Genomic DNA, 26,345 nt, shown 5'->3' on the forward strand with positions numbered 1-26,345 from the left:
CTTCAAAATATGTATACAATCCAACTTTAAAGAGCTCCTGTGACCTTGACCTTGAAGCAAGGTAAACCAAACTGGTATCAAAAGATGGGGCTTACTTTGCCCTATATATCATATATAGGTGAGGTATTCAATCTCAAAAACTTCAGAGAAAATGGGGAAAATGTGAAAAATAGCTGTTTTTTAGACAACATTTATGGCCCCTGCGACCTTGACCTTGAAGCAAGGTCAAGATGCTATGTATGTTTTTTGGGGCCTTGTCATCATACACCATCTTGCCAAATTTGGTACTGATAGACTGAATAGTGTCCAAGAAATATCCAATGTTAAAGTTTTCCGGACGGACGTCCGGACGGACGGACGGACGACTCGGGTGAGTACATAGACTCACTTTTGCTTCGCATGTGAGTCAAAAAGCAGCAGCTAACTTACCTGTGTGGCCACCCAAGAGCGGGCAGGTAGAAGGGTAGGAGGAGTTGGTGGCACTGTTGTCAGGGTTGGGCCTATCTACTCCAGACTGACAGTAGTATCCAGCATCACAGAGACCCGAGGGGGCTGTGGCATTCTCCACTCCACAGTAGTAGCCTCCGTCACAGTCTGTGCACTGGGTCAGCTGTACACACATTTTTTTGTCAACATACATTCTGCTGCTTACCAAACACAAATGATGAGGTGAACAGTGGAACCCTCATTTTAAGGCCTCCAACAACCTGAGAAAATCAAAACTAAAAATGGAGGGAGTCATAAAATGGGGATACATTTACTGAGGTTATGGACACAAAATCTGAAGAAACATAAATAAATCCCTGCGCCTTGAATATGTGCGCGACATAAATTGCATAAAAAATTAAAAAATTAAAAAATTAAAAAAACTGCGCTTAGAACTGTACCCACGGAATACGCACGATATAAGCCTCATATTGATTGATTGATTGAGAAACAGGGTGTTAAAGGGGAGAGAGTCTAATATTGGGGGGTCTTAAATAGGTAGTTCTTTCTTTCTTTCTTTGGTGTTTAACGTCGTTTTCAACCACGAAGGTTATATCGCGACGGGGTAAGGGGGGACATGGGATAGAGCCACTTGTCAATTGTTTCTTGTTCACAAAAGCACTAATCAAAAAATTGCTCCAGGGGCTTGCACCGTAGTACAATATATGACCTCACTGGGAGAATGCAAGTTTCCAGTACAAAGGACTTAACATTTCTTACATACTGCTTGACTAAAATCTTTACAAACATTGACTATATTCTATACAAGAAACACTTAACAAGGGTAAAAGGAGAAACAGAATCCGTTAGTCGCCTCTTACGACATGCTGGGGAGCATCGGGTAAATTCTTTCTCGTCCCAACCCGCAGGGTGTAAATAGGTAGTTCCACTGTATCAAGCCTAGCATGTCAAGAGAACAACAGACAGTAAGAGAGTGGGAGAGGGGAGGAGTAAGTGGAAGAGGAAGAGAAAGGGACACATATACATAAAGAGGCTGTGAGAGAGAACAGCCGCTGGGTACAAAATCTGTCCTTTTTAACTTCATCCATCTATTTAATACAGAAAAAACAGAGATGACATACACAGATTCAGACACCCGTGCGGTGCCAGTACGCATGTATGCATATGCACACACCCACGAAGACATGCATGCACGCACACGGTGACACACACACACGCACACACACACACACTCTTTCTCTCTCTCTCTCTTTCTCTTCTCCCTTACCTTATAAAAGTTCTGCTGGTTGCTGTATGTGCCGGCAGGGCATGGCAACCAGTCCAGCCCTGTGCCATTGGCGCAGTAGTAGCCAGCTGGACAGTCAAAGTAGCCTGGCTCTATACTGCCAAAGGCCACAGGCAGGCAGTAGAACCTGGAACCGTCAAAACAATCATGAAACACTTGAATCGTCAGAGTAATTCTCTACCAATTACAACAATGACAAATTAGGTGAAAGTACAGTAAGGTACAATAACAAAAACAGCAACAACAGCAGCAGCAAATCAGGTAAGGGCTGAAATACATGATACAACGTTGTTGCGTGAAACTCGTAGCAAGCAATACACAGTGTAAGAGGATTTTTCAGGCAACCAAAGACGTTGCGGCCAATAATCTGCGATTTGCATTCAACTTTGAAACGAAACAAGATTGTTTAGAAAACTACATACAGTCAGTGAATAAACTGCAATCATGCTATCATATTTCAACCATAAATTTAAGATCAAATCCTCATGAACAAAATGTGATTTCTCACCCATCAGGACAGATGTCACAGCTTGACATGCCAGTGCGGTTAGTGAAATACCCAGGCGCACAGCTAATTGGTTCGTCAGACCCTTGTGGGCAGTGCAGGCCTATTGGGCAGATCACTGCATTCACCACTGAGGAACCTGTTAAAAACAACAACAAAACTTGACAAAACAAGCAGAAAATGAAAAGAAGGGAGAGAAAAACGTACAACTGATACATTTCTGTTTATCTTTGTTCATACCATCTCTAGTAAATGTTTAAGATCTGAGAAACAAACGGATGTATTAGCGCTCTAAATGCCTAGATGTTTAACAACAGTAAGTGAGAGTTATGCGGAACCAGTCTCCAGGTACCTGAGATAATAACAAGCACTGAAATGAACAAGCGACTTTCATCCTCAAAAAAAGGATGATCACCCCAAGCTCATATGTTCCCTATTCTCCAAAGCACTCTAACACTTACATACACTGAGTCATACACATGAACCAGTGTTTTAGTTCATGTTAAGTTATTCCTCAGAACCAATTTCAATACCATTACAATATCTCACCAATCACCGCTTCTACATATTGGCATCTACAGTAATTTTTCACAATTCAGTTTTTTAAGTTTGTCATGTGAAAAGCGTCCATCCTCACCTTCAGGGCAGTAGTATCCAGCCTGGCACAAGCCCTGTTCTGTGGTGAGCCCAGCATTCTGGCAGTAGTAGCCAGCTGTACAGTTGGTGCACTGTGACTCTGCCATAAGGCCTGTTGCATTGGAGTAGGTGCTAGCTGGGCACTGAACTGGTGTGTGCGTTCCTAGTATACAGACACAAGACTTATTCAACACAAGTTCACCGGTCAAGAACTACAGTTATGTACACAATTATTGACACTGAAGGTTAATGTCTGAAGAGAGTGATATAGCTGTTTAATGGACAACTACTTTTTAACCACACACACACACACGCAGTCATACACCAACCCACGCATGCATGCACACAGGCAAGCACAGACACATACGCACGCACGCTCGTATACACACACACACACACACACACTAACAAACAACAAAAAGACAAAACACCTACCCTCAGGACAGTATTTTCCACTAGGACAAATGTCAGGGGCTGAGACGCTTGATCCCTGAACACAGTAATAGCCGGCAGTGCACAATCCAGTTGGTGCTGTCAGAGCGTAGCTGACACAGTAGGAACCTGAAATCAAACAAGTAATATGAACAATCATTTTTATGACAGATTATTCACTGTCATGTCACATCTGACCAGAACACAATATATACTCCTATAACAGCTGGGTGATGCTGGACATCTGACCACAACACATACAGGTACACTCTAACAGCTGTGTGACGCTCAACAAGGTTCAAAGCAAGACACCATTGTGATTCAACAGTCATCCCGAGATAAAAGCAAAACTAAAGACCAAAGCAGTAACAACTGCACTAACAATAAAACAAAAAACAAAAACAAAATTGAAATGAAAGAATGAGAGTCACTTGTTCACTTCGATGCTTGATATTCTCTCAGGTGCCAGGAGACTGGTTCGGCATAATTCTCACTTACTCTATTACACATGTCATATGCAGTTAGAGCACTTACTTCCCCTTGTTCATCAGACCTGTACTAACAAGCCACCTATAGCACCGTCTCAAAACGAACGTGATAAGAGTTGTCTGTCCCTGACATAGCCCGCGGCGCTGTCGGCGGGTAGTTCTGGTTGTTTTGTTTACGTCCAAAATGGCTGAACGAGAGAAGAAGATTGTAGTGGTGGAGGGAAACGTTACTGTGTCTGCTGTTCAAACTACGCGGGTAAAGCAGTTGAAGGGCGTATTGTCATGCGGTTCCATTTTGCAAACACAAACCGGAACTACCTGCCGTTCCAGGGGCGCAACTCTGTCCGACTATCGCCTTAGTTTCGAGACAGTGCTATACTCTACCTGGTGTACAAGAAGTGCAGTCAGTGATGTTCATCAGCTGTGTGATGTTAGAGAAGGTTCCTGGTGGACACTGCTGGGGCTCGATGGTCATCTCAGGACAGTAGTGGCCCACTGGACACCTGTCTGCGTCCGATCCTTGCTGGGGGGCTGCAGTCTGTGCCCCTGTGCGGCAGTAGTAGCCTGGGCTGCAAGGCAGTGCAGGGTATACCGTGCCGCCTGGGCAGTAGTAGCCACCTGGGGTACAGAAAAACAGTGTTCTAACCATATTGACTAGATGTCAACTACATTTTTTTAAATCAGATCAGAGCAGCTACTGTAAAAAAGAAATTAAACAGATCATACATATCTCAACATTTGTAATTTAACAGGTAAAGTTACCTAGGCAACTGAAGCAGTCAGTGTCTGCCGCCAGACCGGTCGCGTTGTTGAAGGTACCAACAGGACAGGGGTACTCTGTGGAAACCTTGGTGCCGTTCACACAGTAGTGACCTGCAAATACATAAGTCAGCCAGAAATTACACACACTCACACAGCTTTCACTTCAAGTTATACAGTGGAACCGCCCTTTTAGGACCTAAACAAACCCAGAGAAAATCAGGTCTCAAAAAGAAAGAAGGTTATGAACACAAAATCTGAGAAAAATCAGCGTCTTAAGGGAGGGAGTCTTCAAGGGTGGTTCCACTGTAGTTCAATCAGATGCACTATGATTTAATTTTTGAATGGTCCAGTTTTCTTTGAAATCACCCTTATCATTATTTCTACTGCATCCAACTGCACAATACAAATGTAAAATGTTGAATGCAACTTACAATTTCAGCTGCAGTTGTAAGAAGGAACGTACAATCTGACATAACAATGTAATATAAAATAAGCCAAAAACTACAGACCGAGTTGTACAAAATATCTGTCATGCTACTGAACTTTTCACATCATTTATAAGTATTTTTCGATGTGTATTATTATTTGATTTGGAATTGTGTACAGAATAATTCATTTATGTATGTTTTTGTGAGGTGCTTAGAACTGTTTCAGGATTTGCACTATATAAATATTCTCATTATTATTATCATTTAACATGAAAATGTATTTCTATTTTCCAAAACTTACCTGAAGGGCAGATGTAGGCAGAATAAGAGGTGATGGCACCCACAGAGTTGTCGCAGTAGAAGCCAGCTGGACACTCCTTGCACTGGGACTGACCAACCAGGTCCTGGTAGAAGCCAGAATCACACAAGGTGGCCACGCTTGACCCAGTCGGGCAGTAGTAACCGCCTGGGCACTCATAGCTACTGGGGTTCCTCACTGTTTGTCCCTGAGGGCAGTAGTAGCCTGTGCAAAACAAGGATAAGAAATGTACTTGCAATCCGACAATTTAGCTGTAATTCCGCTCCTGTTTTTACTAGTGTAGTAGCCTGTGCAAAAGAAGCATAAGAAATTGACTTGCAATCTGACATTTTAGCTGTAATTCGGCTGCTGTGTTTACTGGTAGTAATCTTGTTGAACAAAACAAACAGGCTGTGCCCAGTCGGATCAGTTTACAAACAGGTGCTACATGAAGCTCAAAAAGTTTTTCCAACACAAACCAGCCACTTCATCACAGTACACAGTCAAAAGTAGTATAAGGCCAAGATCAAATTAAAAATGCACGTGAAGAAGTCTCACAGGAAACCAAAACCCTGACGATTTTTCTTTTCTGTACTTTCAAATCAGAAAGTGTACACTGTCAGAAAATACTAATAACAACCTTCTCTTTCAGATATGTACACAGAAAAAATAGCGGAGTATGGCTGCCAAAATGCCAAATGGCGGAGTAAAATCGATCATACACATAAAATCCCACTCGTGCAAAAAACACGAGTGTACGTGAGAGTTTCAGCCCATGAACGCTGAAGAAGAGGGGTAACTGAACTCAGGAAATAAGATACCTCATGACCAATCATCCCAAGATCTTTTATGACAAGACCAACAACCATGCAACACAAATATCCCCCATCATGCTAAAGGGGGATAATCAATAAAAACACAAGACATTTACTATGCACTCACCAGCGTCACACAGTCCATCCGGTGCAGATAGGCCGCTCTGGTTGCAGTAGCTGCCAGCAGTACACAAGCCACACCACGACAAGTTCTGAGCGCTGTAGCTGGGCTGGAAGTAACCTGGAGGGCAGGGCTGTGCCGAGAAGGTGCCGGCCACACAGTAGTGACCAGGTGGACACCGGTCACCTGCAAATCAAAGAACAAATGCACATACAACACTTCAGGTGATCAACTTCCATGAAGGTAAACTCATCATAGCAGAGGTTAATTTGCCTGCTTCCTTTAGAACAAGAAACTGGCAATGTCAATTGAAACATTTCACTCATATTATCAACATATTCTTTCTGATTCACTCTAGTCTGCGAGGTAGAACATTTTGAACAATCATATCTGGAACAATCATTACTGTGTACTGTTGATATATCATGAAACAACGGCATCATTGTCTACTAATCGTTTCTAACCACACACTAAACCTCCACCATGAACACTGTCATAAACTTATATATATTAATTATTATTATTCTTAGAGTACAACTAGCTAAAAAGTCATAATTTAATAAACTATTTTAATGTCCAATGTATTTTTATCAATGCTTGTAAAACTCCCTTACATTGCTATTTGGCAGTGAATACCATTTAAGACCTCCAACAATCTGAGAAAATCAGGTCTTAAAAAGAAGGGAGTCCTAAATTGGGGGTAATTCTACAGATGTTATGAACAGAAGGTCTGAGAAAACAAGGTCTTATAAAGGAGCGAATCTTAAGATGGGGGTAATTTTAAAGAGGTTATCAACAGAAAGTCTGAGAAAACAAGGTCTTAACAAGTCGCGTAAGGCGAAAATACAACATTTAGTCAAGTAGCTGTCGAACTCACAGAATGAAACTGAAGGCAATGCAACGCAGCAATACTCGTAGCATCGTCAGTCCACCGCTCACGGCAAAGGCAGTGACATTGACAAGAAGAGCGGGGTAGTAGTTGCGCTGAGAAGGATAGCACGCTTTTCTGTACCTCTCTTCGTTTTAACTTTCTGAGCGTGTTTTTAATCCAAACATATCATATCTATATGTTTTTGGAATCAGGAACCGACAAGGAATAAGATGAAAGTGTTTTTAAATTTATTTTGAAAATCTAATTTTGATCATAATTTTTATATTTTTAATTTTCAGAGCTTGTTTTTAATCCAAATATAACATATTTATATGTTTTTGGAATCAGAAAATTATGGAGAATAAGATGAACGTAAATTTGGATCGTTTTATAAAAATTTTTTTTTTTTTTACAATTTTCAGATTTTTAATGACCAAAGTCATTAATTAATTTTTAAGCCAACAAGCTGAAATGCAATAACGAAGTCCGCGCTTCGTCGGAGATTACTTGACCAAAATTTCAATCAATTTGATTGAAAAATGAGAGCGTGACAGTGCCGCCTCAACTTTCACGGAAAGCCGGATATGACGTCATCAAAGACATTTATCAAAAAAATGAAAAAAACGTCTGAGGATATCATACCCAGGAACTCTCATGTCAAATTTCATAAAGATCGGTCCAGTAGTTTAGTCTGAATCGCTCTACACACACACACAGACAGACAGACAGACAGACACATACACACAGACACACACACACACACACATACACCACGACCCTCGTCTCGATTCCCCCTCTACGTTAAAACATTTAGTCAAAACTTGACTAAATGTAAAAAGGAGGGAGTCTTAAAACGGGGGTAAATTCACAGAGGTTATGAACACAAAGTCTGAGAAAATCAGGTCTTAAAAAGAAGGGAGTCCTAAATTGGAGGGTCTCAAAAGAGGGGTTCCACTGTAGTGCCAAATTAGAAACTTTCATTACTTTGTATTATTACCTCTACGACATGAATCTCACACAAAGATGCTGAATGCAACTGACCTCCAGTGCCTGTGGGCATGTCGGTGGTAGAGTTGGTGTCACAGTAGTATCCAGCCATGCAGTCACCACGAGGTAAAGACATGGCGTCCACATCACAGTACTGACCAGGGTCACATCCCAGTGGCTCTGAGCTGCCCGCTGGGCAGTAGGTACCTGAACACAAGCAGAAGACAACTTTGTCAAATGCATTACATGTAGATCATTCATTTACCAATGCAATTAGCAAGAGTCTTCCAAACATGTACAGAATGCCCTGAAGTGAAGATTGCTGACAATGAACACAGTGGACAGGCAATTTTCTTCAGAGAGAAACCCATTGTGAGACACAGACACAATCCCATTTACCTAAGACTTGGCTGGTGTGGTTGGGAGAACAATATCCTTCTAAACAATATAATGATCATAAAGCCATTTAAAATGATTACCTAACAAGCTCACAATGTTTCTCACCCTTAATACTGTCAAGCATGAGACTTGATTAAATGTCAAGACTTAATTTGAATAAAAAAGAAGGATGTGCTTACCTGCCAAGCATTTTCCTCCTTGCGGTGAAGTAGGGGTGGGACTGACAGCCCCCTCAGTGCAGTACCAGCCAGGGTCGCAGAAATCAGTGGGCTGACTGAGGCCTGGGGAGGCACAGTACGATCCTGGAGTGCAGGGTGTGCATGCTGCGTTGCTGGCTTGACCTGAAGACGTTCATACAAATCCTTGTTTTACATTACCAGAGTCTTTGACTGATCTAGAGTACATCACACACACACACACACACACACACACACACACACACACACACACACACACATACACGCATACCAGGGCCGGACTACCGGGGGGGGTTATGGGGGTTGCGCAACTCCCCCCCCTAGCCTAAACATGTACCTTGCTTATTTAATTTTTTTTTCATTATTGCTTATTTTATGCCGTTTCATGCAAGGAGCGACCATTTTCCTATCTCAGAATATGACCTACCCGTCAGCTTCAGGGGGCTTCGCCCCCTGACCCCCACAACGAGGGGGGGGGTGGGTTCTAGGGTTTCCGGACCCCCCCCCCCCCCCCAGCCAAAAAATAAAAATATTGAATGAGGTATGCATTTCTTTATTTTACATTGAGTTTCAATTTTTCGGGTATTAATCAGTGACAAAATCTGCTGCCTGAAACTGGTAATGATCATCCTCAGAATGCACCAGATTGCACCATTTTGCATCCTTTTTTTCAAAATTTTCCGGGGGAGCATGCCCCCGGACCCCCCTAGCAAGCTAGGCGCTTCGCGCCGTCGGCTCGGCGCTTTGCGCCTTCACACCCATATCTTCACAATATACTTTTGAAAAAACCCAGTCATCCCCCTAGGCCACCACTGGCAACCCCCCCCCCCCCCCCTCCTCTTCGCCTAGTCCGGCCCTGCACACACACACACACACCAAACACACACACACACCAAACACACACACACACACACACACACACACACACACACAACTTCCTTCCCTTTTGTATTTTTAGAAGGCATCTTCACCACTTCCCACAACTGTCACGAAGCGAAAACTAACCTGAGTTATCTTTCCAAGCTAATACATACTATTTCCCTGTGAAAATTAGATCATAATACAAATGGGTTTGGTTCTAATATACTTTTTTTTTTTTTCCCTTTTTTTTGTTACAACACATTATACATTACATCACAGTTCACATCGCCACATACATACATACAACATGCATACTAAAAGAATGATCTAGAAAAGAGAGAGAAATAGAGAGAGAGAGGGGGAAAGTTAAAGAGGCACTGTATAGGACTGTTTGACTACAACAACTACTAGACCCTTAAATAATATTGATTACTGCAAGATTCAAGTTTACAACAGAATATAATATCAAGATACTGTTAACGAATTAGGGAGGAGGAGTAGAGGCTAGTACTGGACAATTTTCATGAAACCAGGTTAGAATATGGTTGCCAGAGGCGGTCAAACTTATCTTCTGCTAATCCCCCCTTGTACTTTTCCAATAAATATCTACTTTTCAAAAATTTCAAGAATATCGGAAGCATCGGTCTTTCAGAGTTCCATTTACATTTGTAAATATAAAATTTGGCCAATAAAATAATGAAATCTAGGGCTTTATCAGTGAACATATTTTCCTGAACTCCAAACAATACCAACGCTTCCGAAAACCGGAAATTAGTAACATGATAACAACTACTATTTAACAGTTTCTGTAGTTCCTGCCAAAACCTGTTAATATGCTGGCAATGCCACATCAAATGATTAATTGTTTCTTCCTCATTGTTACAAAACGAACAATTAGAAGATTCAACAATTTTTCTCAGAAATAAGTAGCGGTTTGTGGGCAAAGCCCTATAAATTAACCTCAGCTGGAACTATTTTAGCTGACAATCAACTGTTGTCTTATGACATAAGTAAAAGATCTTGTTCCAGCTGAGGTTATCAAAAATACCATTCCATTCTAATATACTAGTTCAATGAACTATTGCCTCTAAATCTGCAATCTTGTTCATCCCATACTGATGTTTTCTTTGTTTAAATACACAACATACTAATACACTGTACATCATTTCCGCACATGATAAATGCTTTCAAAAAGTATTCTCATTCAAAACCTGAGTGTCTTCTTACCAGTGAGGTTGTTGAACGTGCCAGTGGGGCAAGGGTACTGCAGGTCGTGCTCAGTTCCATTGGGACAGTAGTAGCCTGAGGGGCAGATCTTGTCAGTGTACATGGTGCTGTTGCTGGTGCAGTAATAACCTGATGGGCACTGCTTGCAATCACCTTGGTTGTCTTGGTCCTGCGCACAACAAAAGTTAGACTTCAGTATGAGACAAGCCTTCCCTGTTTGCTTCATTCCAAAGCCTGACTTCCTACTTCCTTCTGTCAATCTTGACTGGCTACACTGTTACCCATGCTTTTTTGTTGTTGAGCAACTGGGCCAGGGTGCACAAGAAAGTTACCAACCGGTCGGGAGCCAGCCGCGGTGTTGGATTGGTTGAAATTGAGATTTGTTGTGATGTTAACCAATCAGACCCCGCGGTTTATTCTCTCCCGTTTGGGTGGCACCCACTCTCGCTTCGTGCACCTCAGCCCAGGGGTACCACTAGGTGGTGAGGGAACAACACACGTATCTCATATAAACAGTCAGAGAAACAGGTAAACAGATGATGGTTTCCATGTATTACTCACTGGGGGCAAACATCTAAATGCACATGATCCACTCTTCTCTCAGACTCCACACATGCTACCAATGCTCCTCATCTAATTTTCTACGTCATGTTACACCTCTTACCTGGTAAGTGCCCGGGTCACACCCAAGCGGCAGCGTGGTACCGACTGGACACCTGTGTCCAATGGGACAGATTCCTCCGACACCAGTGTGGTTTCCTGAAGGTGTGGCCGTGTCCACTCCAGACGTGCAATAGAAGCCTGCATCACACTGACCCCTGGGGGCCGTGAGGTTGGTGCGGTCACAGAACTGACCACCCAGACACTGCTGGCACTCGCTGCTGTCCAGCAACCCTGTGACGTCGCTGAAGGTCCCGGCTGGACAGGCGGTCCAGTTGCGTCCAGTGCCGGCCGGGCAGTAGAACCCTTCTGGGCAGAGACTGTGCCCTGAGGAAGAATTGCCTGCAACGGGAAGAATTTGTTGTAGACTGTTTCACAACTCTCGTGAAAATGGTTTGTAGCTGTGTTTGCTTTCTTTACGGACTTGAAATCGTCTCTTTTATGACAGTACTTGTAATTCAACCTTTTGGTGAAAATATAGTGTGTCAAGGACAGATTTTACAGGACTTCAAGAATGATAAACAGGATTTTTAATTTTTTAAATTTTTTAATTTTATTCATTTCTAAGCTGAACACCTTCTGAAAAGTCACCATGTCCAGTCTTGGAATGCTGCACAATTATAAAATGCTCTGATCTAAACTGCAGCCCACAAGTCAAGTGCTAACCTGCAATCACTTCCTCCGGAACACAGTAGAAGCCAGGGATGCACTCCAGACAGGCAGCTGCCTGGGTAAAGTTGGTGAAGTAGCCTGGGTCACAGGGAACAGGCTGACCGCTACCCGCTGGACAGTGAAGACCAATGGGGCAAGGGGTGGCTGGAGGGTTGGGGAGGCTATCGCCGCCAGGGCAGTAAAATCCTGCGTCACAGTCAGCCACTGGGGCGAACAGGCCTGAAGAGACAAAGGATAAGGGATGGTTATTGCTTGAAGGAGTATGGTAGTTAAACTGGTTAAACGGGAATGATGAGTTAAAATGTCTGTCACCTCAATGTCAACATGTAAACTATTTTATATTGATGTGAAGAGTCATTTAACAAAATGAGGGTTTGCTAAATCACATGAAGCATAACTATTAAATATCTTAGAGCAAAGTAAACTGCAGTAAATTGCTGTGAAAAATCCACAAAGATCAGGTGAACACTGGTAGGTTTTGAAACACAGTTTTCTGTGCAGGTTTTCATGAAGTTACACACCTCAGTGTCTGTACCAGAAAATTTGTCATGAAAATACATTGCATAAACCAATGAGCATGAACTTTTAAATGCACAAAAGAAACTATTTATATCCATGAAAACATATGACAGATACCTGTATCATTGCAGTATTTGCCTGCATCACACTCAGTGCAATTTTCCACTGCTACAAGCCCCAGTGTGTTGGTGTAAGTGCCAGGAAGACAGGGGCTTGGAACACCAGAACCTTCAGGGCAATAGTTCCCAACAGGGCAGATCAAGTGCTGGGAGAAGTTGGAAGCCAGCTCACAGTAAAACCTATAAATAAGCACAGGAATAGATAAATAAGGCTGCAAATTAGCTGATCTTTGGTGTATAAGTGCACAAGACAAAGAGAGAGAGAGTAAGGGAGAGGGGGAAAGAGAGGGTGAGAGAGAGACAGAGTGTGTGTGTGTGTGTGTGTGTGTGTGTGTGTGTGTGTGTGTGTGCGTGTGCATACGTGCGTGTGTGTGTGTGCAAGCATGTTTCTTCTCTTGTGTGAGCTTGCAGATTTTCTACTGCAGAAACAAGCAAACATTCTAAAGTACTGTAACCATAACAAACCCTCACCCAGCATCGCAGGGTCCAGAAACTGCTGTCAAACCTAGCTTGTCACAGTATGTGCCAGCAGGGCAAAGTGTGCACTCAGCCTCTGATTGTAGGCCTGTGGCGTTCCCATAAGTTCCCTTTGGACATTTCACTGGGTCTGCTGTTCCCACTGGGCAGTAGTGGCCAACTGGGCAGATGTTTGCATTGGCTCCTGCAGATAGATATAAAGTAATGGGATTTGTTCGTTTGTAATGGTATGGCAGATTCAGTTTACATTCAAATAACTGCTTTTTTGTGCCAAAGGACATGGTGTAGGATGAGCAAGTTGAACATATTCGAACTGTGATTAAAAGACCAAAACAACACAGTTATGAACACGATAAGCAGAGATGATACCAACTGACATTCAAATCTCATCCTATACCTAATGTGCCAAAGTCCATTGAATAGTACCCTCATATATCAGCTTCCGTGAATGTTATCCTCAGTGCAAGCTCCACTTGAATGTAACCCTCATATGTCAACTTCCATGGAATGTTACCCTTGTGTACCAACTGCTGTTAATTATCCTGTTCACTGCCAATAACTATTTGAAAGCAAAGAATTACCTGTATGTACCTGAATTGAAAACTTACAATGTGCCCTTGACGTCAAATGAATACACCACGCACGCACACATTGTTTGTTTGTTGTTCTTCTTCTTATTATTGAATTGTTTGTTGCCCGTTAAAGCAAGTTACCCAGGACTTCAGCTGACGTCCTACGGGCAGCATATGGGTTTACCATTACCCCCACATACCCCCTTCCACTGAATTTTACCAACTGCCATGAAATATCCCCTTGACATGCAAACTTGTATTGAATATGTTACTGAATGGAATTACCTTGATCAGGTGTGGAGATGTTGGCGTACTGTTTGCAGAAGTAGCCAGGCAGACACAGGTCAACAGGTGTGACAATTCCCGGGATGGGACAGTGGTAGCCACCCAGACATGGTGTGCAGTCCGCGTCTGCTTGTATACCTGAAATCATCAAGCCAAAGCAAAATTAATCAAAGAAAAATACATGTATTACTCAGTTGGTACTCAAAGTAAGTGTACAGAAAAGGTTTACAGTGTCAGTGAAGACAGATGCTTACTCAGACAAGCGAGCTGCTTGCTTCTGTGTGCCCAAGGATTCGATAGCTGGCTTGAATATGACAAACACACAAAACACATTACACTCAAAGATGGGATAATCAAAACCCTTACAATGCAGCTGCGCTTGCGTTGGAACGATGAGAATAATGATTCAAATAAATAAAAGTTCCTTATTTCTACTCCCCTAAAGTGTCACAGAAGTTTTGAGTCAGCTACACAACTTTACTGGAGTCATATCTACCTATACATACTATCATGCACACAAGAAACATTCAACATCCTCACCAGTGATGTTACTGAAGGTTCCAATAGGACAGAGGAACTCGTTCGAGTAGCTTGTGCCCGTGGGACAGTAGCTTCCCATGGGACAGATGGTGGTGGAGTTGTCCAGAACGACAATTCCCATGGTGTTGTCACAGAAATAGCCTGCTGGGCATGCCATGCATGACGACTGGGTCTCCTGGTCTTGGTATGTGCCGTTTGAACAGCGTATGGCTGCGCTCACTCCTTCTGGGCAGTAGTGACCGACTGGACACCTGAAGAGAAGGGGATGGCTTGTGAGTGTGCGATTTTATGTGTTTGTGAATTTCAGAGTCTGTGAGTAATGTAGCAAGGAAGCAGAGTTATAGACTGTGACTTTTCAAAGAACTGGTGGCAAAGATGCATGGTTAGTACCACTGGCATGATTATAAGGAAAGCAGGCAAAGTGTGACTGAAAAAAAACCAAAAAAAACATGGTAACTATTTTTTGTTATAAATGTCATCAGAAGAAATATCATCAAACAAATTCTATGAATAATTTCAACAACAAACTTTCCCCAAAGACGCAATCTTTCAAAACAAGAAAAAACAAGAAATTCCTCCGAGGTAGGAAAAACACCCCCGTCCTTACCATTCTCACTGCCACCAACTGAGAAGGTTATTTCCCTTTGACCATTAATGTGTCCCTCTATAAGTCCTTGTAGAATCTTAATCCACCAATAACTCCCTAACCGTGTGTTTGACTGGTCCCAATTTTTGTAAGGACCGTCTCAGGAATGTATAGAACCTGTTCACCAAGTTTGGTGACGATCGGTCCGTTCATTCTTGAGATCTATATGCGAACACAAACACACAAACAAACAAACAAACACATCGACCGAATCCTATACACACCCCTATACCGGGGGTGTAAAAACTCACAGATAAGGATAATTTTTCCTCTCAACTGACACCAAACCTTGCTTTCAATACAGGTACTCATCAACCTAAACGTCCTTACCTGGAATCGACAGGTGTGGAAGTGTTCTGACCACCAGGGCAGTAGTAACCAGCACTACAGTTGCCAGACGGCCAGTTCATGCCTGTTCCAGCACAGTACTGCCCAGGTGTGCACTGCTTGCAGTCACCAGCATCGTCCTGCTGAGTCACATCCAGGTAAGTTCCCATGTCACAAGGTGTTGGCGTGAAGCTACCGATGGGGCAGTAGTTGCCTACTGGGCAAACATCACCTGTGATGCCGTCTGTGGGGGTTGTACTGTTGGATTCCAGGACACAGTAGTAGCCTGGGTGAAGACAGGAGGGTATGCATTGTAAAGAGTATCAACGTGTTTGTTATTAAGTCAAGACTGAGATGTATATACAGTTAAGTAAGCATGCACACACATTTTATTGTGTTGAGAGGCTAGGCATTCTTTTCAAGTTTTCATCCTGACAGACAGACAGACAGACAGACAAACAGAGACAGACAGACAGACAGACAGACAGACAGACAAGACAAGACAGACAGACTTACAAAGAGTCAGAGAAGCTATTTCTGGAACAGTACCACAAGTACTGCTGTTTTGAACAACTTTGTCAAAATCTGGCATGTACTCACTCACTCACTCACTCACTGACGGTCTCCCTCCCCCCTCCATCATCCTCTCTCTCTCTGTCTTACCAGGACTGCACAGAGCTGTGGTGGTGTTGAGACCAGCAGTCTCACAGTAGGAGCCAGGGTCACACTGCACAGGGGCATAGGAACCTTCAGGGCAGTAAAATCCAGGCTGGCATTCCCCTCCCTCCGGCGCTCCAGGCGTTGGGGACGAGGAGTTGCTGCTGCAGTACCAGCCTGAAAGAAATACAAGAGGTTCAGCACTCTGCGTGTATGATGCATGCGAAAAAATAAGGAAAAAGTTCATTATCCATCTTGTCTACTGCCTTATAGACAGTCCACCCTGCATGATGTTTCTGAAACTGAAATAAACAAATTTGAGAAAAACAAAACAGTCTAGAAAATGAGTTTATGACTGTCTCTTATCCTGTTTATGGCCATTATCAAAAATGAGGATTACATAATCACACAGTATTGAAGTTCTAAAGAGGCAGAGTGTAAAAGTCTTTGCAGGCTTGTTTTCAATTTTCCCCTATAAATTCATACATTGACAGACAGCAGGGAAACACTTTCCATACCTGCCGAGCATTTGCCAGTGGGCGTGACCAGCCCGTCCGTCGCACAGTACTCGCCACCAGGGCAAGGGAGGCAATCCATGACGTCCTGCGCCATTGTGAGGTTAAAGTAGGTCTGAGCCGGGCAAGGGTATTGTGTGGCCGAAGTGGTACCCTGGGGGCAGTAGTACCCAGATGGACAAGGAGTGGACAGGTAGGTGTCAGCGCCTGGAGACAGAAAAGATTGAAACATTTGGCAGGTGCAAAACAGATATCCAAGCATTTTCTGATCTGACCCAATTTTCTTCAACATACGACACAAAACCTTACAGATATATTGAATTCAATGTCGCAAGAAGATATTCAAGTTACTGCATGTTCATACAGTGGAACCCACTTTTAAGACCCCTTAAGTTAAGACTTCTCCCTTTTTAAGATGCTTCTTTCTCTGATTTTCTGTTCATAACCTCTGTAAAGTTACCTCCATTCAAAGACTTCCTCCCTTCTCAGATCTGATTTTTCTCAGATTTAGTAAAGTGGGGTACCGCTGTGTTAAGCAATGCCCAAAGTCGATATCAAATTCACTTCATGTTTATATCGAAGTAATGCTGCATGCAGATATTAAAGTCACTGCATGTTCAGATACAGTGGCATTTCCTTTTAAAACAAAACAATTTAAGGCTTCCTCTTTTTGAAGACCTTAATTTGTCAGATTTTCTGTTCATAGACTCTGTAAATCTACCTCCATTTTAAGATTACCTCCTTTTTAAGACTACCTCCCTTTTAAGACAACCTCCTACTACCTCCTTTTTAAGACTACCTCCTTTTTAAGACTACCTCCATTTTAAGACTACCTCCTTTTTAAGACTACCTCCATTTTAAGACTACCTCCTTTTTAAGACTACCTCCATTTTAAGACTACCTCCTTTTTAAGACCTGCTTTTCTCAGATTTGTATTGGTCCCAAAAGAGGGGTTCCACTGTGCAGTCAATGCTCGTTCCAATGCAATGAACACAGTAAGCACACAGCACACAGAAGTCTTACCTTGCAGACAGTAGTAGCCGGCTGGACAGGGCAGACAGGAGCTGAGACCAGACACGTTGCTGTAGCTGCCAGCGCCACAAGGAACGGGGTGGGCAGTGCCCTGTGGACAGTAGAAACCCACTGGACACACTCCTCCCACACCTGTCTCTGCACCTGTCCAAAGGAACACAGATGACCATCAGACACTGATTAGAAATTCTGAATCTCACTGGCTGTTATTAATTCAGGCAAACTTTTGTTACATGTACTTAATAAAAAAGGTAAACAAAGTAAAAAAATAAAAAAAAGAAGCAGAAAAATAGAAAGGAAAAAAGAAAGAAAGAAAGAAGATACAAAAGAAAGAAGGAAAGAAAGACAGAGACACACACAGATGTTTTTCAACAGTTGTGATAACTCAAATCAAATCAACTATATCCACATTATGTAACCGTAACGCAAAATGCACATAGGTTTTGTTTTCTGTTAAAGTTTGATGTTTTATAAGCGTCATAGTTTTTCAGGAGTGTGATAGTATTCCAAAAAGAACTCATATTACCACACACCCATCCCTGCTCCATTTCTTCCAAATTTGTCAGTTAAACATTTTTAACCAGTACCTAACCAACTTGTCCTAAAGCAGACTAAAGCACTGTCAGATATTAAGTCACAGAACATTTACTTTCGCATCCTCATACTCATAGACATTGTTTGGAAATACCTGTCAAGATTTTTCATGGGTTGTAGAAGAAACACTGAGGCACACCTCCTATGTCACTTGCCTCAGTGTTTCAAAGAGAAAAACAAGGGAAAGCAACTCTTCCACAATCCAGAAAAACCCGACAATGTTATTTCCGGAATTCATCTATTAGAAGAGGTATTGATACCTACCTGGCATCTGACAAGTCCCGTTGACCAGTGTGGCGTTGTTGCCGCTGGGCTGCGCTCTGTCCAGGCCATACTCGCAGTAGTAGCCGCTGTCGCAGGGGCCAGTGGGTGCGGTCAGAGCCAGCTGACCACAGTACTGACCGCCAGTGCAGGCCAGACACTGGGTTTCCTGAGACAGACCGGTCTGGTTGTTGAAAGTACCCACTGGACACGGCTGCCAGTCCTGGCCTGTGCCTGCTGGGCAGTAGTAACCCTCTGGGCACTCCGCTACCAGGCTTCCTCCCAGGCAGTACCTGGACATCAGAAGAACTTAAAATAGTAATTGTTATCTTGTTAGTAATATGTCTATCTTGTTAGCAATATGTCCATTGTAAGTTGCAACAGTTGTACCTGTGATGGAAGAACACCCTTGGGACTAGCTAATTAGCTTTTAAAAGTGTCCTCACATTACTGGTGGCCTGCCATGACAGGTATACTTAGGTAGAGATTATAGAAATTGTAAGGCTTCTTTTTAAGCCTACTGTCTATATGATACTTACCGAGACAGTACTATTCTTGCACATTATCTATTATAGGCCGAAAAAATTGGACAAAACGCTGAGTGGGTACAATTATCTCCCATAACCATGCGCCACCGTGGATCCCAAGCACTGTCCGAGTGCTTCCCCCTTACAGGATGTAGGTGGCGCGTCCTCTTTCTTTATGAGCTGCAGACCCTCAAAAAGCCCATAACATATCAAGAGGGGAGGCGGGAGGGAAACTCTAATAGTACTGTCTCGGTAAGTATCATATAGACAGTAGGCTTAAAAAGAAGCCTTACAGTCAATATAACACTTACCTCGACAGTACTATTCTTGCACAGAATACCAGAGTGGTGTGAGGGTGATATGTAGAGTATTAAACTCCTTAATCAAAATCACTTAAATCCAAGGATTAAGATACCCAGGCAATTTTCGAACAGTACTACCGTAAAAGAAAATATACCCAAGAAACATACCTTAGACTGACGTGACCATGCTGGCAACCACTGCTGTGTGGTGAACTCAATGTCAAAGTCCAGGCCACTCAAAGCTTGAATACCACTGAGTCTACGGCAAGTGGCTAAAGCGATGAGGAACAATTAGTCTTAAAAATCAGCAACTTGATACTGATGCCTGCCAGGGGTTCAAACTCATTGCTACGCAGGAGTTTGAGGACCAGAAAGACATCCCCCTTGGGAAATGAAACCCGAGGTTTAGACACCGCTGCATTGCTAATACCCGAAAGGACATTAGCGATGAGAGAGGACCTGATCAAGTGTTCAGATCTGCGACCAGTAGCGGCCGCAATCGTGGAAGCGATGGCAGATCTGTATCCAAGAAGAGTCTTAGAAGAAAGACTCTTCTTTTGATACACTTCCACCAGGAAGTTGGCCAAGTCCTGTGTTGAGGGATAAAGCGGCTTTATCCCCTTGGACAAGGCGAAGGTGGCCCAAGCTCTCCAGCGTAAGTCGTAGAGCTGATTAGTTGATCGCCTCTTAGCGTTCAAGGAAAACTCTACTGAACTCTTGTGCAATCCTAGTGCAAGCAGTTTGGAGCGCACAAGAGCCATGCGGTCAAGCACAGACTCTCTGGACGTGGATGAGGGAGGCATGATCGAGGCTGGAGCAGACCTCCCCCGTCCAGATCCAGAGGTAGAGGGTCTACGTGGGTGAGACCGCGAAGATCTGGAAACCACGGAGCTGTTGGCCAGTAAGGCGCGACCAAAATCAGTCTTGGTCGTTCCTGCAGATATTTTGCCAGCACCCTCGGAATCAGAGATGTCGGGGGATAGGCGTAAGCATCGAGGAGCCTCCACAAGAGAGTGAATGCGTCCAAGTGGAACGCATTCATGTCTCGAAAGGGGCTGACGTACCTGGGAAGCCGAGCGCTGAATCGAGTTGCGAACCGATCGATCAGAGGACGGTCCCACCTTGCCCACAGACGCTGTAGAACGTTGTGAGCGATGGTCCATTCTGTGGAGAGAACCTGATCGCCCCGACTGAGAATGTCGGCCAGGGCGTTCATTTTCCCCGGAACGAACTGGACTGACATCCGGACCTGATTGGTCTGGCACCAGAGCAGAATCTCCTCCGCCAACAGGGAGAGGGACCGAGAATTGGTGCCCCCCTGGTGGCGAAGGTAAGCTAAGCATGTGGTGTTGTTGTCCCCGTTGAAAATCAGAGGGGCCAAGGACAGGCCGAATGGGAGGGCCCGAAACTCGAACACTGTGCCCTCCCAAACGAACCGGAGCAGATGTCGGTACCCCGGGGCCACCAGGATGTGGAAGTAAGCATCCTGGAGGTCCCAGACATGGCCCAAACGTTTGACCGGATGACCAACCGGACCGACGAAGGGGTTTCCATCTTGAACTTGCACCTGTGAAGGTACAAGTTCAAGGTGGAGAGGTCCAACACCGGCCTGAACCGGCCGTCCTTTTTGGGGGCGGTGAACAGGCGGGAGCAGAACCCCCGAGAAGGCTGAGAAAGGGGGTAGACCGCCTTCTTCTCGACCAACGAGTTCACCTCGTCCTGAAGAGCCTGCCATCTGGCAGGGTCTCGAGGAGGGGGGAACGTCCAGGGTAGAGCGGACAATGGAGGTTGTGACGACAGCGGTAGAGAAAACCCCGACCACACCACCCTCAAGAAAAACTGGTTGGAGACCAGTCTGCCCCACATGCCGCGGGCCCGAAAAAGGGAACCGACGGACGAAAGAGGGGCAACTTGAGGGGGCGTCAACGTAGGGCCGGGACTCACTGAAAATTCTGCTGGCGGGCAGGCGCAGGCTTGCGACCACCCCCCCTGGTGGTGGTGCTTCCCCTTACCTGTCTGAGCACCCTTCGTCTTGCTTGGGAACGCAACAGGCGCCTAAGAGGAGGAAGAAGGAGGCAGTGAAACTGGCTTCTTCTTCTTCTTCTGAGGCTGGGAGCTGGAGGTGACTGTAGCACTTCTCTTACTCCCCGCCGCCGTCGCCGAAGCAGCGAGGCCAACCATCAGAGAATCAGTGTTCCTCTGGCGTGTGGACTCCACCACAGAACGAACAGTGTCCGGATGAAAGAGGGAAGAAGGCTGAGGAAACGTGTTCCTCAGACTCTTCCTCATATCCGGAGGCACTATAGAAGTAGGCAGAAAATGATCACGGAACAGGGCCAATAAAGTGGACCCGTGTTCCAATGGCCAATTCTGCCGCAGACGTCACGCACGATCGCACGGCATGCAAAGCCCGATCCACTCGAACCGTGTCAAGGACCCGAGTGGAATCGGACTCTGCCCGATCGGGAGGGTCCAACAGTGTGGACAGCGTGCTCATCCATGTCAAGGCCTGTGATTGGGCCTCGACTGTGGAAGAAACGGTGGCCTCAAGATTGTGGAACGAAGCAGAGCTCAGTTCCACCTTCTTGACCGAAGGCACCTCCCCAACGAACACATCACCGTCAGCCCCACCCTAAACACTCGAAGTCTGGAAAGGGAGAGTTCGAGAGTCAAAGGGAAAAGGGAGGGACGAAACAGATTGGACACGAGGAAACAGTGGAGGTGCGCCTCCCAAAGGAAAGCATGGCACTGAACCCGCGTCCTCCCGAGGAACATAGGTCGCGTTTGCACGTGAATCTGTACTCCTCAGGCGATGTGCTGCCGCTTCCACCGTGGCACTAAGACTAGGGTGGAACGCGAATTGCCGGCGGACGGATCGTTCATAAAACGAGCCGCCGGCAGACGCGGCGTGAGCCTCCCACGCCCGGGCCGAAGCGGACTCAAAGGACGAGAGGGCGTCTCAGGGAAGGACGTCCTGAAACTGTTCAAACGTCCTTCTAGCTGTGCGAGGACGAGCCTCCTGCCTCTCGTCCTCAGACCCCGGGTCCAGGTCCTGTGTGTCAACACTAGACGACAGACGCTTAAGAGAGGCATCCGTGACGTCAAGACGCCGCGTGATGTCTGTCATGTACTGTTGGAAAGTACGAAGCATAGCTTCGGAAGTTCCATCAGAAACCGGCAAGGGTAGAGGATCAGTGTTAACCTCAGGGCGACCCTGATCCTCCTCCCTATCGTCCTCCGACTCACTCTCCTCTTCACTTCCCGACAACTCCTCAAAAGCAGGAGTGTAGGGAGCTTGAGGGGGAAGAGCCGAAAGCGATGAAGCAGGCTGTGAAGAAACGCCCACAGAAGCAAGAGGCCGCGAAGACCCCTGTCCCAAAGACGAAACGTCTCCAGCAGCCGAAGGGGGAGAAAAACAACAACCCTGCGACTGTTGGGTCAGCCCAGCCAACGAACCCCCGCCATTTATAGACTGAACAGGAACCCATCGGGTCTGATCAGAAAAGAAATGGTCCGGTCCGGTCGGGGGTGCCGATCCGGTCCGGTAGGGTGGTCCGGTGTTCCGGTCCGGTGCCGGACCATCCGGAGGTCCCGTTCGGCACCGAACCATCGTACCCACAGAAGTGTTCGGGTGGTTAGGTCCGGACGTGGACATACCGTACCATCCGGACCCGTGGTCCGGTATGGTCCGGTTCGGTGCCAGACCACCCAGACCAACAGAGGTGGTCGGGTGGTCCGGCACCGGGCCATCCGGACCCGTAGGTCCGGACCCGTAGGTCCGGTACCATCCGGAGGTCCTGTTCGACATCGAACCATCCGTACGCACAGAAGTGTTCGGGTGGCTCGGTCCGGGCGTGGACGTACCGTACCATCCGGACCCGTAGGTCCGGTTCGGTGCCAGACCATCCGGACCAACAGAGGTGGTCGGGTGGTCCGGACCGGTCCGGTAGGGTGGTCCGGTGTTCCGGTCCGGTCCCGTACCATCCGGAGGTCCCGTTCGGCACCGAACCATCCGTACCCACAGAAGTGTTCGGGTGGTTCGGTCCGGACGTGGACACACCGCACCATCCGGACCCGTAAGTCCGGTGGTCCGGTGCCAGACCATCCGGACCAACAGAGGTGGTCGGGTGGTCCGGTCCGGACCGGACCACCGGTCCAGTACCGGACCATCCGGACCCGTAGGTCCGGTCCGGTCCCGTACCATCCGGAGGTCCCGTTCGGCACCGAACCACCCGTACCCACAGAAGTGTTCGGGTGGCTCGGTCCGGACGTGGACATACCGTACCATCCGGACCCGTAGGTCCGGTTCGGTGCCAGACCATCCGGACCAACAGAGGTGGTCGGGTGGTCCGGACCGATCCGATAGGGTGGTCCGGTGTTCCGGTCCTGTGGTCCGGTCCCGTACCATCCGGAGGTCCCGTACGGCACCGAACCATCCGTACCCACAGAAGTGTTCGGGTGGTTCGGTCCGGACGTGGACCTACCGTACCATCCGGACCCGTAGGTCCGGTGGTCCGGTATGGTCCGGTTCGGTGACAGACCATCCGGACCAACAGAGGTGGTCGGGTGGTCCGGTTCGGACCGGACCACTGGTCCGGTACCGGACCATCCGAACCCGTAGGTTCGGTCCGGTCCCGTAGCATCCGGAGGTCCCGTTCGGTACCGAACCATCCGTACCCACAGAAGTGTTCGGGTGGCTCGGTCGGACGTGGACATACCGTACCATCCGGACCCGTAGGTCCGGCATGGTCCGGTTCGGTGCCAGACCACCCGGACCAACAGAGGTGGTCGAGTGGTCCGGCCCCGACCGGACCACTGGTCCGGTACCGTACCATCCGGACCCGTAGGTCCGGTGGTCCGGTGTGTTCCGGTTCGGTGCCAGACCACCCAGACCAACAGAGGTGGTCGGGTGGTCCGGTCCCGACCGAACCACTGGTCCCGTACCGTACCATCCGGACCCGTAGGTCCGGGGGTCCGGCAAGGGCCAGAGGTACTGTCCCGCACCGGACCCTAAGGTCCGGTACGGTCCCGTACCATGGGTCCCGTCCGGACCAAACCCGGAGGTCAAGTCCAGTCGGGACCCGTGGGTCCGGTTCGATCCCGACCCGTAAGCCTGGAACGTTCCGGACCCTTGGTCCGGACCATCCGTCACCCGAACACCAGACGCTAAGGAATGGCGTGGGGTCAAGACGGTCCGGTCGGAGGTGTCGGTCTGAGCAACAGAAACAATGTTCCCGTCGCCCTGACCATTCAACAGAAGTACCACGTTCTGTCGAACACCTCCACGTCCAGTAACTAGTCGGCCGGAGCGTCTTAACAAGAGGGACAGCCACCAGTCACACGGACGTCAGAGGGAACCGTAGTAGCAGTGGTCGTAGGCACGAAGCCTGAAACCCCTGCCCCCACAGGACCGCCCTGAACGGGGTCAATTCGCATCCCAACCCCAGCGGGGAGGGAATTCAGAGACCCCGTCATCTCCTCCGATCTCCCCCCCCAGGAGGCCGAAACTACTGTCGAAACAGCAGCAGACGACCCAGCGAGGGAGTTCAGAGGAGGACCCGTGTCCCTCCTGGCTTCCACAGCGGTGGAAACCGAGGAGGGCACAGGAGAGGCACCGGAAAAAGGAAGATTTTAATGCCAACTGCACCCGGTGTTCCCAGGCGGTCACCCATCCAAGTACTAACCGGGCCCGACGTTGCTTAACTTCGGTGGTCGGACGAGAACCGGTGTTTACAACGTGGTATGGCCGTTGGCTGTCAAAACCTGAGTCTCTCCAGTAGCCCCTAGATCGGATTCACCAACCCCCAAAGAGGGTTGGGAATCGACCTGCCCCCGGATTCGAGCCAGGGAGGAGAAGGAAACCTTCCCCCCAGGCTTGAAACCGGGAGGAGCTGAAGCCTGAGACTGAGGGCCGGACAACGGCGTCGAAGGGGGGGAAGCCTGTTCCACTGAAGGAGAAGGAGAAAGAAGCTTTTTCTTTCTCCTCGACCTTCCCCGAACCTTCGACGGCGCAGCCCCGCCCGAAGTCCCAGGCTCAAGCCCAGCCTGTTTGAGCAAGCTCGCATTGAGCTTGCTCAAACAGGCTTTCTCCGCCCTCCCTCGCCGCAAACGCAAAGCGTTTGGGGAGGGAGAGTCGGAGCGCCGAAAGATCCCCTTCTCCGTGCGTAAAACATGACGCTGGGCGCCCGGAGAAGGGTTGCCCCCGGCAGACTCTGGTTCCGTAGAACCAGAGCCCAAAACAGGACGAGACATCCTACCTCGCCCTGTACGTACCCTTAAAGACCGAGAATTAACAAAATTCAAAGAAAATTTAGGTCAATACTCAAGTGAATGCGGCGAAACGAGAAGCAGACGACCGGTCACCACGAAGTAGGACGGGAGGCACGCCGAGTCCGCCACACAAAAACGGAGGCACAAGTTGAAGGAAACACAACGTAGCCTCAAGCCAGAAGTGGAATAACACACAATAATCCAACAGGTGATAGTCCACACAGAAAAGAAGCCTCTTAGTCCAAAATAATCCGGGAGCGTAGCAGAAACACAGCCGGTCTGACACGCGCGAAAAAAGAAAGAGGACGCGCCACCTACATCCTGTAAGGGGGAAGCACTCGGACAGTGCTTGGGATCCACGGTGGCGCATGGTTATGGGAGATAATTGTACCCACTCAGCGTTTTGTCCAATTTTTTCGGCCTATAATAGATAATGTGCAAGAATAGTACTGTCGAGGTAAGTGTTATATTGACAAAAGACAATAGAATGTGTCCTTTTAAGGTAGGTGTCCTCTCATCATAGGGGCCACACATTGCAGGTACCACTGTAGTGATAATCGGCTTTCTTTCTTTCTTTCTTTATTTGGTGTTTAACGTCGTTTTCAACCACG

The 26,345-nt window shown here is 46.7% G+C and overlaps 1 protein-coding gene and 1 non-coding gene across 3 annotated transcripts in view; both read right to left on the bottom strand.

The window, feature by feature from the left end:
* LOC138959592 (uncharacterized) overlaps nt 1-26,345 on the bottom strand; it is a 236,235-nt gene that overhangs the window by 97,374 nt on the left and 112,516 nt on the right. For both annotated transcript variants that reach the window (XM_070331139.1, XM_070331138.1), the window contains exons 63-85: nt 18,639-18,928; nt 17,772-17,924; nt 16,752-16,955; nt 16,240-16,410; nt 15,580-15,862; nt 14,604-14,854; nt 14,064-14,201; nt 13,201-13,390; nt 12,728-12,909; nt 12,086-12,310; nt 11,424-11,761; nt 10,760-10,928; nt 8,654-8,815; nt 8,130-8,282; nt 6,224-6,403; nt 5,285-5,506; nt 4,556-4,666; nt 4,178-4,411; nt 3,309-3,434; nt 2,875-3,036; nt 2,241-2,376; nt 1,715-1,859; nt 430-610 (exon numbers count right to left, since the gene is read on the bottom strand). In XM_070331139.1, the coding sequence (XP_070187240.1) occupies nt 430-610; nt 1,715-1,859; nt 2,241-2,376; nt 2,875-3,036; nt 3,309-3,434; nt 4,178-4,411; nt 4,556-4,666; nt 5,285-5,506; nt 6,224-6,403; nt 8,130-8,282; nt 8,654-8,815; nt 10,760-10,928; nt 11,424-11,761; nt 12,086-12,310; nt 12,728-12,909; nt 13,201-13,390; nt 14,064-14,201; nt 14,604-14,854; nt 15,580-15,862; nt 16,240-16,410; nt 16,752-16,955; nt 17,772-17,924; nt 18,639-18,928 (4,406 nt within the window). The remainder of the gene's footprint in view (nt 1-429; nt 611-1,714; nt 1,860-2,240; nt 2,377-2,874; nt 3,037-3,308; nt 3,435-4,177; nt 4,412-4,555; nt 4,667-5,284; nt 5,507-6,223; nt 6,404-8,129; nt 8,283-8,653; nt 8,816-10,759; nt 10,929-11,423; nt 11,762-12,085; nt 12,311-12,727; nt 12,910-13,200; nt 13,391-14,063; nt 14,202-14,603; nt 14,855-15,579; nt 15,863-16,239; nt 16,411-16,751; nt 16,956-17,771; nt 17,925-18,638; nt 18,929-26,345) is intronic.
* Nucleotides 25,100-25,218, bottom strand: LOC138960583 (5S ribosomal RNA). The gene has a single exon (XR_011454057.1). It is a non-coding gene; the product is annotated as a 5S ribosomal RNA (ribosomal RNA).

Source organism: Littorina saxatilis, linkage group LG2 (genome assembly GCF_037325665.1).
Source record: "Littorina saxatilis isolate snail1 linkage group LG2, US_GU_Lsax_2.0, whole genome shotgun sequence".
Taxonomy (NCBI): Eukaryota; Metazoa; Mollusca; class Gastropoda; order Littorinimorpha; family Littorinidae; genus Littorina; species Littorina saxatilis.